The sequence below is a fragment of the Narcine bancroftii genome, chromosome 6, assembly GCF_036971445.1.
Source record: "Narcine bancroftii isolate sNarBan1 chromosome 6, sNarBan1.hap1, whole genome shotgun sequence".
Classification (NCBI taxonomy): Eukaryota; Metazoa; Chordata; class Chondrichthyes; order Torpediniformes; family Narcinidae; genus Narcine; species Narcine bancroftii.
Window position 1 is genome coordinate 6765503 of NC_091474.1, and position 13007 is coordinate 6778509.

Sequence of the window (13007 nt, forward strand, 5' to 3'; positions counted from 1 at the left end):
TGAAAAAAAACGCCATTATCAGCCATTTCAGGAAAAGTCCGATCATTAAGACTATCAACATATCAGTGCTCATCATTCTCATTATGTAAACTTACAAGCGAAATTCTTTAGATTTCAGGCAACGTGTGTGAAACACAACTGAGATGGCTTTGTAAACTGGAGAGGTTTTGTGAAATTATATAATTATATGCAGAACGGATAGACTAGTTTTTGGAAGGTAAGTGGACAATTAAAGTATTGGTTCCACAGAAGAATATACAGATTTTAGACAATTTCAGATAGCATTCAATCCTGCTGCCTTAGAAAAGCTCACAGACGAAGCTAAAACTTATAGTTAAAGAACTTTTACTTATTTTGATTAAAGGATAAATCAGTGGGAAGATGCTTTATTACTGTAGTAAAACAATGCTATTGTTGCAGCTACATAATATACAACTGTTTGGCCATTTCAGATGGATGCATATGTACATTAAGTAGCAGGTTCTTGCTAAACAGCAAAAGTAGCTGGAGTTTCGTCTAGTTAATCCCGAAACCTATTGATACAACATTCCGTTTTCAATGAATTGTATGCAGTGCTTTTAGCAATGTCAAAAGTGACCACATTACAATTTCCAGAATTCCAACAGACGGTGAGTGGGGCAGAGAGAAAATGATGGACAACGAGGGTATATGTGCTTCCACACTTTAACACTATTGATATGTAAACAAAATCTGAAAGTCTTATGCATGAAATCACCCACAAAGATGTTCTTCTTTTCAATAAATGCTGTACAAGTTAACACAATTCCATAAGCTGACAGATGGGGTAGGGGGAGGGTCGAGATAAAAGGAAATATGCACAGACACCAGATTCCTGTGCAGCTTGTGACATTGTATTATTGTGTATTACATAGAGAAACCACATTGTTAATTTAACAAAATGCAGACACCATAAATCGATAACATCCCAGCAGCTTGAACTCTCTGAAGAATCAGGAAGCCATTGTAATGCAATTTCATAAGTCTCCATCTGATGGTGGTTGACAAAGACGGTAGAGCCTAAGGGAAGATTGAAAGGAATTGTACATTTACAACCATCCTTTTTTCCCCCCAAATGAAGAAAAATAACAAGAATCAATTTTCTCAATATTCTTTCTGGGAGAAAAAGATAGCTTTGGGATTTTGAGCCTTACACATACCCCAGTTTATTAACAAAGCCCATTGAGTAAATCAAGGAAGAAACAGCTATGATATTGGAATGAAACCACTGAATCATGAATCTATTTTGCACCTCAATGGTTTTCTATTCCCTCTGACTGCGAATGTGTGATTACCCATATTGCAAATCGCAAATATGCCCAACAGCAAAGTGGTTCTTCAACCCTGACCCAACAAATCCTACCTCACATTTTTTTTAATATAATGTTGAAATGATCGTAAATTAGATAAGCAATAGATATCCAAAATAAATTGACATTTTTTTTAAAAAATCCATTTTATTTATTTATTTATTTTTTAAAAACACATGCAAGCAAACCCATCTTCTCTTTTTAATTAGACCTTCCCCCCCCCCCCCACAAATGAAGCATTCCAGCAGGATCAAGAAGAGCTCTCCTCTCTCCCCCCCCCCCCCCCAGAGGTTCAGACCTTGCTGAACCTTAAATGTGGTATGGCACTCACATTGTACTGTCAGTACTTTTAGAATTGTTTGCTTCCTAAATGCACTGGTTTTTATTTGCACGCATTGTTTGTATTGTGACAGAGTAGATAGTTATATTTTTGGGAGATAAATTAGGAAAGGTTTGTGAGGTTACATACAAATACTTTAAAACAGATCGTATTTGAAATACTGGAGCTCTGCTAATGCTAGACATATCGGGGCCCCCGCAGCTTTTGCAAGAGCTTTGAAGAGTGCTCAAGAGACATCACTAATGGATTGTTGCTTGCAAAAGGCAACAGGTGAAAGCATGTTGGAGCCACTTTTGTCTGGAAGAGAGTTTGGTGTTCTAAAAGGGTCAGGTGGTTTTGCAAGCAGAGAAAGCTCAGGAGCCTTCCTGAGCAGTAACCATTTACCCCTTCAAGGACCAAAGTCTGTGTAATGGAAGATTCTAACCATGTTTTTTTACTTTTGCAGCCTTTGGTTCTGCAAGGCTGAGAACCTGCTTGTTTTTAGAATCAGCAAACATAAGCTAAATTCCACCGAGGGGCCAGAGATGCAGTTATCTGAAGAAAGGACATCTGTGTACCAAGAACATTTAATCTCCCTGCTTGTTTTGGTCACAGACTGTCAGAAGCCAAGCCTTGATGCAAAATAAACCATTGTATTCAAAGTGATAAGCTGAAAATTATGTTATTTGTTAGAAGCTTAACGCGCTAGCTTGCTTGCTTATCTTTCTTGCTTGGGTAAGCAGTTTTTGGGTAATATAAGCCATGATCCCGCTGCTGAAGTTTGAGACTCTCCGAGAGGTGGCAACATCTCTCAGCAAGAAGAAGAACTTCTGGAGTCCAGCCAACGTCCCGGTCAGGGGAGGTGGAGAAGCTGCTACCGGCGCCCTGACAACCTACTACAAGTGTCCAGTCGTTGCCTCGCTTCGGCAGTTGGGACCAGTCCAAGTATTGATAAGTATAGTTGGGAAGGGCTTGCATATTGTAGTGTGAAATCAGCTTTAGAATTTGTAATAAACATTTGTATACACTGAACTGCTCTCGGTGTGTGTGTCTATTTTCTTTCGGTAGCTCAAACACTGTGACCAATCTAAAATGAACAAAATGAGAGGTACAAGTTTACCCAAGACACGGCCTGGTGAACTTTATAAATGTTAAATTCTGTGAACAGTACAAGAATTGCCTGCAACCAGTGAACTTGGAGGAATGAGAAGTGAGATTGGACTGTGAACCCAAGAACTTTTCTGAACTTACACACATTACATATAGAATTAGAAGGGGGTTAAGTAAGTTAATAGAGATGTTTGATTCAATTTTCATGTTTATAGATAATTAAAAGCAACTTTTGTTTAAGTAACCATTTGTCTTGGGGTCCTCTGGGCTCATAACAGTACATAGCACTTTTTTTTTAAAACCTGGTTGGATGCTAATTGTATTTCATTGGGCTCTATATTTCAGTTGCCACAATGACAATAAAGTTGAATCTTCAGTGATAGCGATCTACATCCCTGGATGATAAATATTATTTCTTCTCATATCTCTCAGGCTGCAGACACAACAATATTAGATGACAAGACTACCAAGACCTGGACTTTTTATGCATTTCAGACTCTTTAAAGCTAAATGCTCATCTTTGCAGATTTACATGAACAGATCTGGATTGTTATTTTCGCTGGTCTTGCTATATTCTATACTGGAAACAAATAAAAATACATTTATGCTTATACTAGTTTAGTTCCATACCTAGTAACCAATTTCATTTAAAAGTATGCTTTGGCTGTGCATTCCAAATGTTCAAGTTATCATTTTTAACTGTTATTCATTGTGTCAGGTCACAGCATCAAGTACCAAACCATGGGACCAAAACACAAGAGAGAGGGAACTTTTATTCAAAAGAAATACAAGTGGGTCAGACCCCGAACTGATTTTTTTGTGCGAGTCAGATAGCTGAGGAAAGATTCATGAATGATGAAATTAAGACCGTAGACTCGGACCGAAGTAAAGCATCAGGCTTCAGGTTTGGAGCAAGTCGCAGAAGCAGTGGAATATTTCAGACCAAAGACTGAGGAAATGCTAAAGTCGATCTTTGAGCTCTGAAAGGTAGAACACAGACTGACGAGTTGAAACTCACAGAGCTTCGCCAATCAGGAGGAGTGCCATGGAATGAACAAGATCAAAGATAACTTCCAAAAGGATGAGCCTTAGACAGCAAATGATCCACAAGATGACGAACATAGTCGACTTTCCAACACAGTCAAACGTTTTCCTCAGAATGAAGAAATTTGTCAGTGATGTGGCTCTATTTCATGTGGCAACAGAATTAATCCCCAAACAACAAAAACAAAATAGATTCATAAAACTAAGGACAATTCCTATCCTCCTTTGGCTGAAGAATAATGCTGCTTTTTTTTTACAAAACCCAGATTGTGTGATAAATCAGAGACTGACTGGTGTGAGAAAGTGACAGGGAGACAGAACTGGGAATCATCAGTATATAATATTGTGTCTTCTCTTGCAATGGATGTTGTCAGTGATCTATTCCTTGAGTTTCCAATATTAACTCTGCTCCACCTGGTGAAGTAAAACCGCACAGACATGGTGGAGGAACTCAGCCCACCTCGCAGATATATTATCGGTGCTGAGCCTCATGCCCAAAACATCAGCAATATGTCTTCACCTCCTGAAGATGCTGCGAGACCAGCTGAGCTCCTCCAGCATGCCTGTGTGATTTTACTACAGTCACTGTAGTAGACTTTCGTGCTTCACTTTGACCTGGAAGAGAACCATTCTCTGACCAGAGGCTTGAGGTGGGATAGTTTATGACAACAAAGCCAAGAGATGTTTCCACCTTTGCTCAGGGGATTACAGTGTTGTAAGTGTGATTAAAGTTGATTAAGTGGTTGAAGGAAATATAACACATACTTTGGGAGGCAACAATGGGTTCAAGGACTTGGCAGGAAAAAGCACTTTAAAATATTTTAAATCCTGTGTCACTTGAAATATTTCACATTCCCAATAATGAAGTAAATGTAAATAAGCTGAATACTCATCTTCTTAGTCCTATCTGAAATGGAGGAAATCACTGGCATAACTGTTAACTCTCGCACACAAGCGCAGCAACATACAGATTTATAACTTACCTCGGAACAGACTGTGGCATCTGATCCATTACCTTTAAATTTTTGGCTGAGTTCTCCACTCTTGCACCCTGAAGAATTAGAAACAATTCCATGTTCTCAGATTATGGTAATTTGGCTGCATTTGGAATTCAAGAACTTGGGACCATGCTGTCAATATTTGAAGGTTTTACCTGTTTTCTCATAATATCTGTGGCCTGCATGATGCATCTGGGTAAAAGTCCATGGCTTCGAGCCAAAATAACTGCTTGTTCCAGGGTCACGCTTAAAGTACTCCTGTGCAAAATTAAAATGTCAAGATTTAAACCACTTCTGGATTCCATTCACACAACAGCAAGATCAACTTAGATGAGCTGGAAAAAACAGTCTATTAACACAATAAATCTCACTGAAGAGATCAAGAAAAAGTCTGTAGAGGCTGGGGTCGAGTACAATGTACAAATGTACTGGAGAAACTCAGCAGGTCAAGATCCATTTTTCTAAAATAGATCCACAAACAAACAAGTACAGTCTGAAAAGGTGACAAGTTAACGTTATTTCAATTTTATATTCTCGCCTCTTTTTTTTGAGACTTTATATTGTTCAAGCCTTGGAACATCTCATCTCATCTCTCAGCACTGCAGATTAGAGCTCTCAAAACTCTATTCCAAAATTCCAGTCTTTCAAGTTCATGTCAAAACTGATTATATAAAATGCAAAGTCAATATTAACTCACTTTTTCTTTCTGTACAGTTTCCTTTTCCTTCACCTGTGGAACATTTTAGCATTTGCTAATATTGGGCCGCATGGTTCGCTCAGCTGTGAGCACAACACTGTTACACCCAGGTTCGAATCCGCCCATTGCCCCGCGTCTACGTGGGTTTCCTACCGTGCTTCAGAATGCACAGAGGCTGTAGGTTAATTGGGTGTATTTTGGCAGCACTAGCTTGTAGGCCTGAAGGGCCTGTTACCTAATTTTTTTTTAAGTTTAAAAATCTCTAATTTCTCTGTTTCAGCTTTGGTCTCATTCATCTCCCTCTACTCACCCATCCTCAGAGACAAGCTGTTACCACACAGCTTTCAAAACTCTTTCAATCAACGCAAAGACCGTCCGTGTCATTCAGCTACCCTATCATGGATTTTTTTTTTCTTTCTTTCTCTTCACCCTTTGCATCTAAATATGTTTTCTTTCCAATATTCCCTGGATTAGACACAAGGTGATAAACACCAAAATGTTAATTCTGTTCCTTTCCATATCCGCTGTCGTACCTTCAAAATATTTCAAATATTCTTCATCATTTCTGATTTCGAACAGCTACAGATCTGTTATGTCTTTCAGTAAAGGTGAATTAAAGCGATGCCGCTTTAGTTGCCCATTCAGAGCCAGCTCTTCAGCACTTGACGTCCTGTTTTGCGGAAACTGCCAAAATGTTTGGCCTGGAAGTCAGCCTGAAGAAAACGGAGGTCCTCCATCAGCCAGCTCCCCACCTTGACTACCAGCCCCCCCACATCTCCATCGGGCACACAAAACTCAAAACGGTCAACCAGTTTACCTATCTCGGCTGCACCATTTCATCAGATGCAAGGATCGACAATGAGATAGACAACAGACTCGCCAAGGCAAATAGCGTCTTTGGAAGACTATACAAAAGAGTCTGGAAAAACAACCAACTGAAAAACCTCACAAAGATAAGCGTATACAGAGCCGTTGTCATACCCACACTCCTGTTCGGCTCCGAATCATGGGTCCTCTACCGGCATCACCTACGGCTCCTAGAACGCTTCCACCAGCGTTGTCTCCGCTCCATCCTCAACATTCATTGGAGCGCCTTCATCCCTAACATTGAAGTACTCGAGATGGCAGAGGCCGACAGCATCGAGTCCACGCTGCTGAAGATCCAGCTGTGCTGGGTGGGTCACGTCTCCAGAATGGAGGACCATCGCCTTCCCAAGATCGTGTTATATGGCGAGCTCTCCACTGGCCACCGTGACAGAGGTGCACCAAAGAAGAGGTACAAGGACTGCCTAAAGAAATCTCTTGGTGCCTGCCCCATTGACCACCGCCAGTGGGCTGATCTCGCCTCAAACCGTGCATCTTGGCGCCTCACAGTTTGGCGGGCAGCAACCTCCTTTGAAGAAGACCGCAGAGCCCACCTCACTGACAAAAGATAAAGGAGGAAAAACCCAACACCCAACCCCAACCCACCAATTTTCCCCTGCAACCGCTGCAACCGTGTCTGCCTGTCCCGCATCGGACTTGTCAGCCACAATCGAGCCTGCAGCTGACGTGGACATTAACCCTCCATAAATCTTTGTCCGCGAAGCCAAGCCAAAAAAGAAAGGTGAATTTTAATAGGGTTAATAGGGTTTCAAAGGTCTTGAAACTTAAAATTCGACTGTCACTCTCCTGATGCATATCTGGGGATTCCAAGTGCTTGAACATGTGTAAAGTGATGTAAATGTATAGCCTGGATCATGGCCATATTTATATCTACTGTAGGCAGTGGCCCAACTCAACATTGGTGATTTAATAGGTTCGAAGTTGAACTATCTCCAAGTCGTAAATTTTAACCTGTGCATCTTAACATACAAATTTAATACATTAGAATCAAAGTGGCTTTCCTTGCTCAATTGTCAAAGGGAAAGCAAACTTGAAAGTTATACTTGAAACAACATAAATATACCTTTGTAGGAAGTAATTCTTTGAAATTAAATTGTCATTACAAATAAATGATGGACTGACTGTATTTATACCTTAATAATATTTAATCCTTGTGGAGTACATAATCAAAACTTGTGTGTTCAGTTTTAAATTACAAGCTCAGCCTTGCCAGTCTCGACTGTCACTTCCTGGCGTAACAGTACAATATATACAAGGGTAGATTTCATTGATGTTTCATTTGCCAGGTGAAGCAGCAGGTTCAATGAATCCCACATTCAGGAACAAATTATACATACAACAGCCATACAGATTCACCATCAATTAATTGGTCATCTATATGGACAAACTAAAAATGCCAATTTGCTAAAAAGCAATTTCCTGCAAACAGAAAGTTTAGAGCGAGTCAACTTCTATTTTTAAAAGTAGTTTCAGCTACAGAAGAAATGTTAACCAGGAATAGGACCCCATGCTTTTTCACAACATCTCAATCAGGTAGAGACATATGGCCACATTAACAGCCATTCTCTAGAAAAATAAGATGCCCTTAAAGTTTCATAATGACTTCCTGCCACTAATAACTCTGTACTCATTTAAGTTTACTGTATCAAAACATAAGGCAGCATTCAATGATTTACTCTAATCTGCAGGTGGTCTCCAGAACCCATTATGTTCAGGCTAATCTGTACTACAAAGTCATTCTAAAGCTCTGTAACATTTATAATAATGCAGAACATGGGTGTCAATTTGGGAGTTTCCATATCTGCAATAAAAACTCTGTTGTTCTGACATTGCAAAAGAACTGAAACTTGGACCATTGCTGACAAGATAGCCACAGCCCCAAAGAGATACCATAATGTGAGGTGGCCTCAGGGGGCCCCAAATGCTCTACTTTAAGGATGCTATTACAAGAGATGTGAAATCTTCAGCATTATGACAGGAAAGTGTATCTAGTGACAGAAGGTAGTGGCAATATTGAGTCACCCTCAAAGTTCATAAACTCAGATGCACAGCACAAAATTAACCCTCTGGTCCAGCACATCCATGCTGACATTTTCCCCATCTATATTAATCCCATTTTCCTGCATTAGGGCCATAGCCTTCTGTTCCTTCACTATTAAACCATTTGTCCCTACCTCAGGTAAAAAGATTTTGACCATCTTCATAAAATTTTCAATACTTCTAGCACGTCACCCCTTCGCCTCCTTTACTCAAGGGAAAAAAAATCCAGCCCAACCAATCTCTCCCCACAAATAGAGTCCTCATATCCCCGCTCATGAATCCCCTCTCTATTCTCTCCAACATAAACACATACTTGCTGAGGTACGGCGATCAAAACTGTGCACAATACACCAAACGCAGCTTAATCAACATTTTGTAATGTTGCAACACAATTTCTTGAATTCTAAGCTATGATGGCAAATCATCATATGCATTCTTCACTGGTGTTGCCAATTTTCAGGGAACTATAGACTTGGTCAACCAGGTGTCATTGTTTCCTCCCATTTGGAGGAGGAAGGTGGTGGTGGGTGTAGAGAAGAGACAGGTACATAATTTCATGTAAGTGACTACTCAGCTAGACCGGGTGGTGAAAAGGACATTTGGCATGTTGGTTTTCATCAGCAGAGATTTATAAAATCATGAACACAAATAACGTAAATAGTCCTTCCCCCCACCCCCACCCCCAGCCTTAGGGTAGGGCAAATCTAAAACAAGTGAGCAGAGATTCAAAGGAGAAAGATTTAGAAGAGATCTGAGGAGAATATTCTTTACACACATGGAATGAGCTGCCCGAGGAAAGGATAGAAACTGAGGCAACTGGTAAATATGAAAGACCTCGAGATAGGCACATGGTTTGGAAAGACCTCGAGATAGGCACATGGTTTGGAAAGACCTCGAGATAGGCACATGGTTTGGAAAGACCTCGAGATAGGCACATGGTTGGGAAAGACCTCGAGATAGGCACATGGTTGGGAAAGACCTCGAGATAGGCACATGGTTGGGAAAGACCTCGAGATAGGCACATGGTTTGGAAAGACCTCGAGATAGGCACATGGTTGGGAAAGACCTCGAGATAGGCACATGGTTGGGAAAGACCTCTAGATAGGAACATGGTTTGGAAAGACCTCTAGATAGGCACATGGTTTGGAAAGACCTCTAGATAGGTACATGGTTTGGAAAGACCTCTAGATAGGCACATGGTTGGGAAAGACCTCTAGATAGGCACATGGTTGGGAAAGGTTTTGAGGGATGTGGGCCAAATGCAGGCAAATGAGATGAGCTTGGTTGGCATAGACAACAAAGAAGGGCTTGTTACAGGTGCTTAAAAACTCTCTGACTCTATTGAATATATCCAACCCCTATATGACTTCCTGAAATGCATTACCTACAATTGTCAAAACTAAATTCCATCTTCCACTGTGCCACTCAACTTTCAAACTCATCTATATCCTGCTTTGCCTCAGGCAACCTTCAATGGTACCATAAACTATTGACTTTCATATCATCTGCACGTTCGTGCAGGCAGAGATGTGTCACCATGAACAACTGTGACTGCACCAGTAGATGCCATCGCTGCAAGCATGAACATCGAACTATAGTTCACCCAGTGCTGTCCTGGATTTTAGTGTCCACGCCAGACTTTACAGAATCAGAAATAGGATGTGAACAATCTGAGAGATGCTTATTTTGTCTTGTGTGAATAGAAGCTCGTCAACCATATCCCTAATCAAGATTCAGAGCACATTAAAACCAGCAATGCTCTTGTTTATATGCAGAAGTTGTAATAAGAAAGAATTTTGTGTTCATCCCAAATTTCTCCCTAAATTGAAAAATCAGCTAAGAGTCAATTATATGAATAAGTCTGGAACATACACATCAGAATGCGCAAGTATGGCAGATTTTCTTTGCTGAATGATACAACTGAACCAGATGGGTTTCTATGACAACTGAATAGTTCATAGTTACTATTATTGAGACCAACTTTAATTCAAGATTGATTTAATTAATTAAATTTTAATACCCCACTGCAGTAGTGAGATTCGAAACTTGGCTTCTGGTCCTATACCTTTACCACTAGAGGACTGTAAACTATAATTTTATTGTTTCACCATTTGATATTATTACTGAGAATTAACATTTATTCAGGCAATGTTGTGGGTCACTAGGTTTGTATTGCACAAGCCATGAGGACAAGACTGCAGCAATATTATGAATGAAATGCAAGCGAGCCATAAAGATGCATTTCCAAAATACAAATGCTCCAGCAACCAGACCCCAATCTGAGGCCATCCTATTTGCCCCCCTCCCACCCAACCCCACCAAAATTATCTCCAATACCCTTGGTAACTTATCCACCCTTAATAAACCAAACGTCAAACCCTTGGTGTGATATTTGATTCCACCTTCAAGCTTGACAAACAAGTCAACTCAGCAGTAAAAGCTAGCTTTTTCCAGCTCCACACTATTGCCAAAATCCAATCACTCCTGTCACAGAAAGTCCTCGAGAATCTCATCTCTTCTCACATTTTCTCCCATTTAGTCAAATCTAACCCTCTATCTACAGGAATGAGTCAATCGTCATTATCCCTCCTGCAACTTGTGCAGAATACAGCAGCAAGGCTCCTGACAGAAGCCAAGAGGAGGGACCATATCATCCCCATTCTGACCTCCCTTCATTGGCTGTCAGTTTGGCTCAGAATAGGTTTTTAAGTTCTCCAGTGTGTTTACAAAGCCATTAATGGACTTGCCCCCTTCTACATCTCCAATCTCCTAATGCCCTACTCCACATCAAGACCCCTCAGATCGGCCAATTTAGGGCACTTGGTTGTTCCATGCTCAATTGTTCCGTGCTCAAATCGCAAACTCAGGGGAGATCGAGCCTTCGGTATTGCAGCCCACAAACTGTGGAACAACATTTCCCCCCTCCATCAAATCAGCCCCCTTCCTTTAACTCTTAAATCCAGGAAGTTGTATTTTTCCTTGCAAGTGTTTTGAGGTGATTGTTGATTGTTACCATGCTGTATGTATGATTCTGAACCTCGGGGGCTTGTTTTATACTGACTTTAAATAGCTGCTTGAGATATAATTTATGATCTTTAGTTGGGCAATGCAAGTTGTTTTAAATGTGCTAATATAAATAAACTAAGCCTTAAACTAAAACTAATCTAAAATATTACAATTCTTTTTTACATTCCACCAAAGACACTGCACAGCTTTAACTACTTGAAAAGATATCAATTACCTGTGTATACCTGTGCTACACATTACAATCTGACAGGCTCCAAGACGGTTGCAGAGTTCAGAGGAGATTGGCAAGACTGCTATTCCAGAAGAATGACTGCTCGTGTTTGTCACGGGCATCGAATGCTTAGGGTTGATGTACAATTCCATGAGTCGCTGTAGTTCTTCTAAAGCATTCAGTGGACGCAGCAACTATAAATTTGAAAAGTCTGTATAAGTTATCAATGTACATGGTAAGAATTCCACTGTTCTTTGTAAAATGTTCCCCCCTTCTTATTTCCACCACCTCCTCCTCCAAAGACTTGAGTTTTACAACTTACTGTTGATGCACAGAATAATATAAACCCCAATGTGTTTATTTCAAACAAAACTGAATGAAGAAAAGACACTCAATTCAATTAGTCTATGTTCATATTTATGCTGTGCAAAATCTTCCTCCATCTACCATATATATTCATGTAATAATAGTTTGGTGCATCAATTTTTGGGGCGTATTACTTTCGACAGGTAAGCACCTGTGTCATCAAGGCGTTGGGAGCTCAGCTGGCTGGGACCGGGTGGTAAGTCCTCATTCGGGGTGTCGGGAGAATGGATGGGTGGGGGCCTAGAAGAGTGGCCATGGCGTCAAGAGCTCTGGTGGCCGGGGGGGTAGGTCTGCGATCAAGCACTCAGATGGGTAGGTGGCTGGGACATCAGGAACTCCCGGTGGATGAGCAGCCAGGGTGAAGATCCGAGATCAGGGTGTCAGAAGCTCAGATGGGTGGGCATTCGGGTGTCGGGAGCTCAGATGGGCAGACAGCCAAGGGTGCGTGGTCAGACGGTCATGGCCAAAAAATAGAGGGGGGGTGTCAACTTTTACACAGGTCATACAGAAAGTATGCGATATTTGAGCCAAAACAGGGATGGTGGGGAAAATTGTACAGATATATACAGTAATCAGCATGTTTATTCCTTTCTATCCTGCATGTTTAATCTAAGCAACACTAGTAATCTTGGTATTACCAAACATAAAGTAAAATCAGTATGTTACATGACAGTTCAATAAGGTGAAAAGGAAAGCTAGAATTCAAGCAACCAGCAGCCTCAAAACATAGGTTAAAAAATACAAAATGCCTATGTTTAAAATTGGCACATAAGGTTAGTTTGCCAACCCACGCAACACAATCTCAAGCAATCGGAAAATTCACTTATCCCCATAGGTGCTGGATACTGGGGGATTTTTCCTGCATATTGCAGAATTAAAACCTTATTTCCCAGACAAGCTGGAGGATTTACAGACTGGTGCATCTTTGTTTGATAATATCAATTGATCTGGTTGTCTGTTTAATGCAGATTATTCAAAATCA

General features: G+C 40.6%; 1 protein-coding gene across 11 annotated transcripts in view; it reads right to left on the reverse strand.

Moving 5' to 3' along the window:
• Positions 1-370: 370 nt before the first annotated feature.
• The window catches only part of prex1 (phosphatidylinositol-3,4,5-trisphosphate-dependent Rac exchange factor 1), a 240372-nt gene continuing 227735 nt past the window's right edge, over positions 371-13007 (reverse strand). For 10 of the 11 annotated variants that reach the window (XM_069883777.1, XM_069883774.1, XM_069883780.1 and 7 more), the window contains 3 exons: positions 11663-11853; positions 4955-5057; positions 371-1038 (listed from right to left, as the gene is read on the reverse strand). In XM_069883777.1, the coding sequence (XP_069739878.1) occupies positions 907-1038; positions 4955-5057; positions 11663-11853 (426 nt within the window). In that variant the 3' untranslated portion in view covers positions 371-906. Of the gene's footprint in view, positions 1039-4784; positions 4853-4954; positions 5058-11662; positions 11854-13007 lie in introns of all 11 variants that reach the window. The other variant, XM_069883779.1, reaches the window with a different exon arrangement.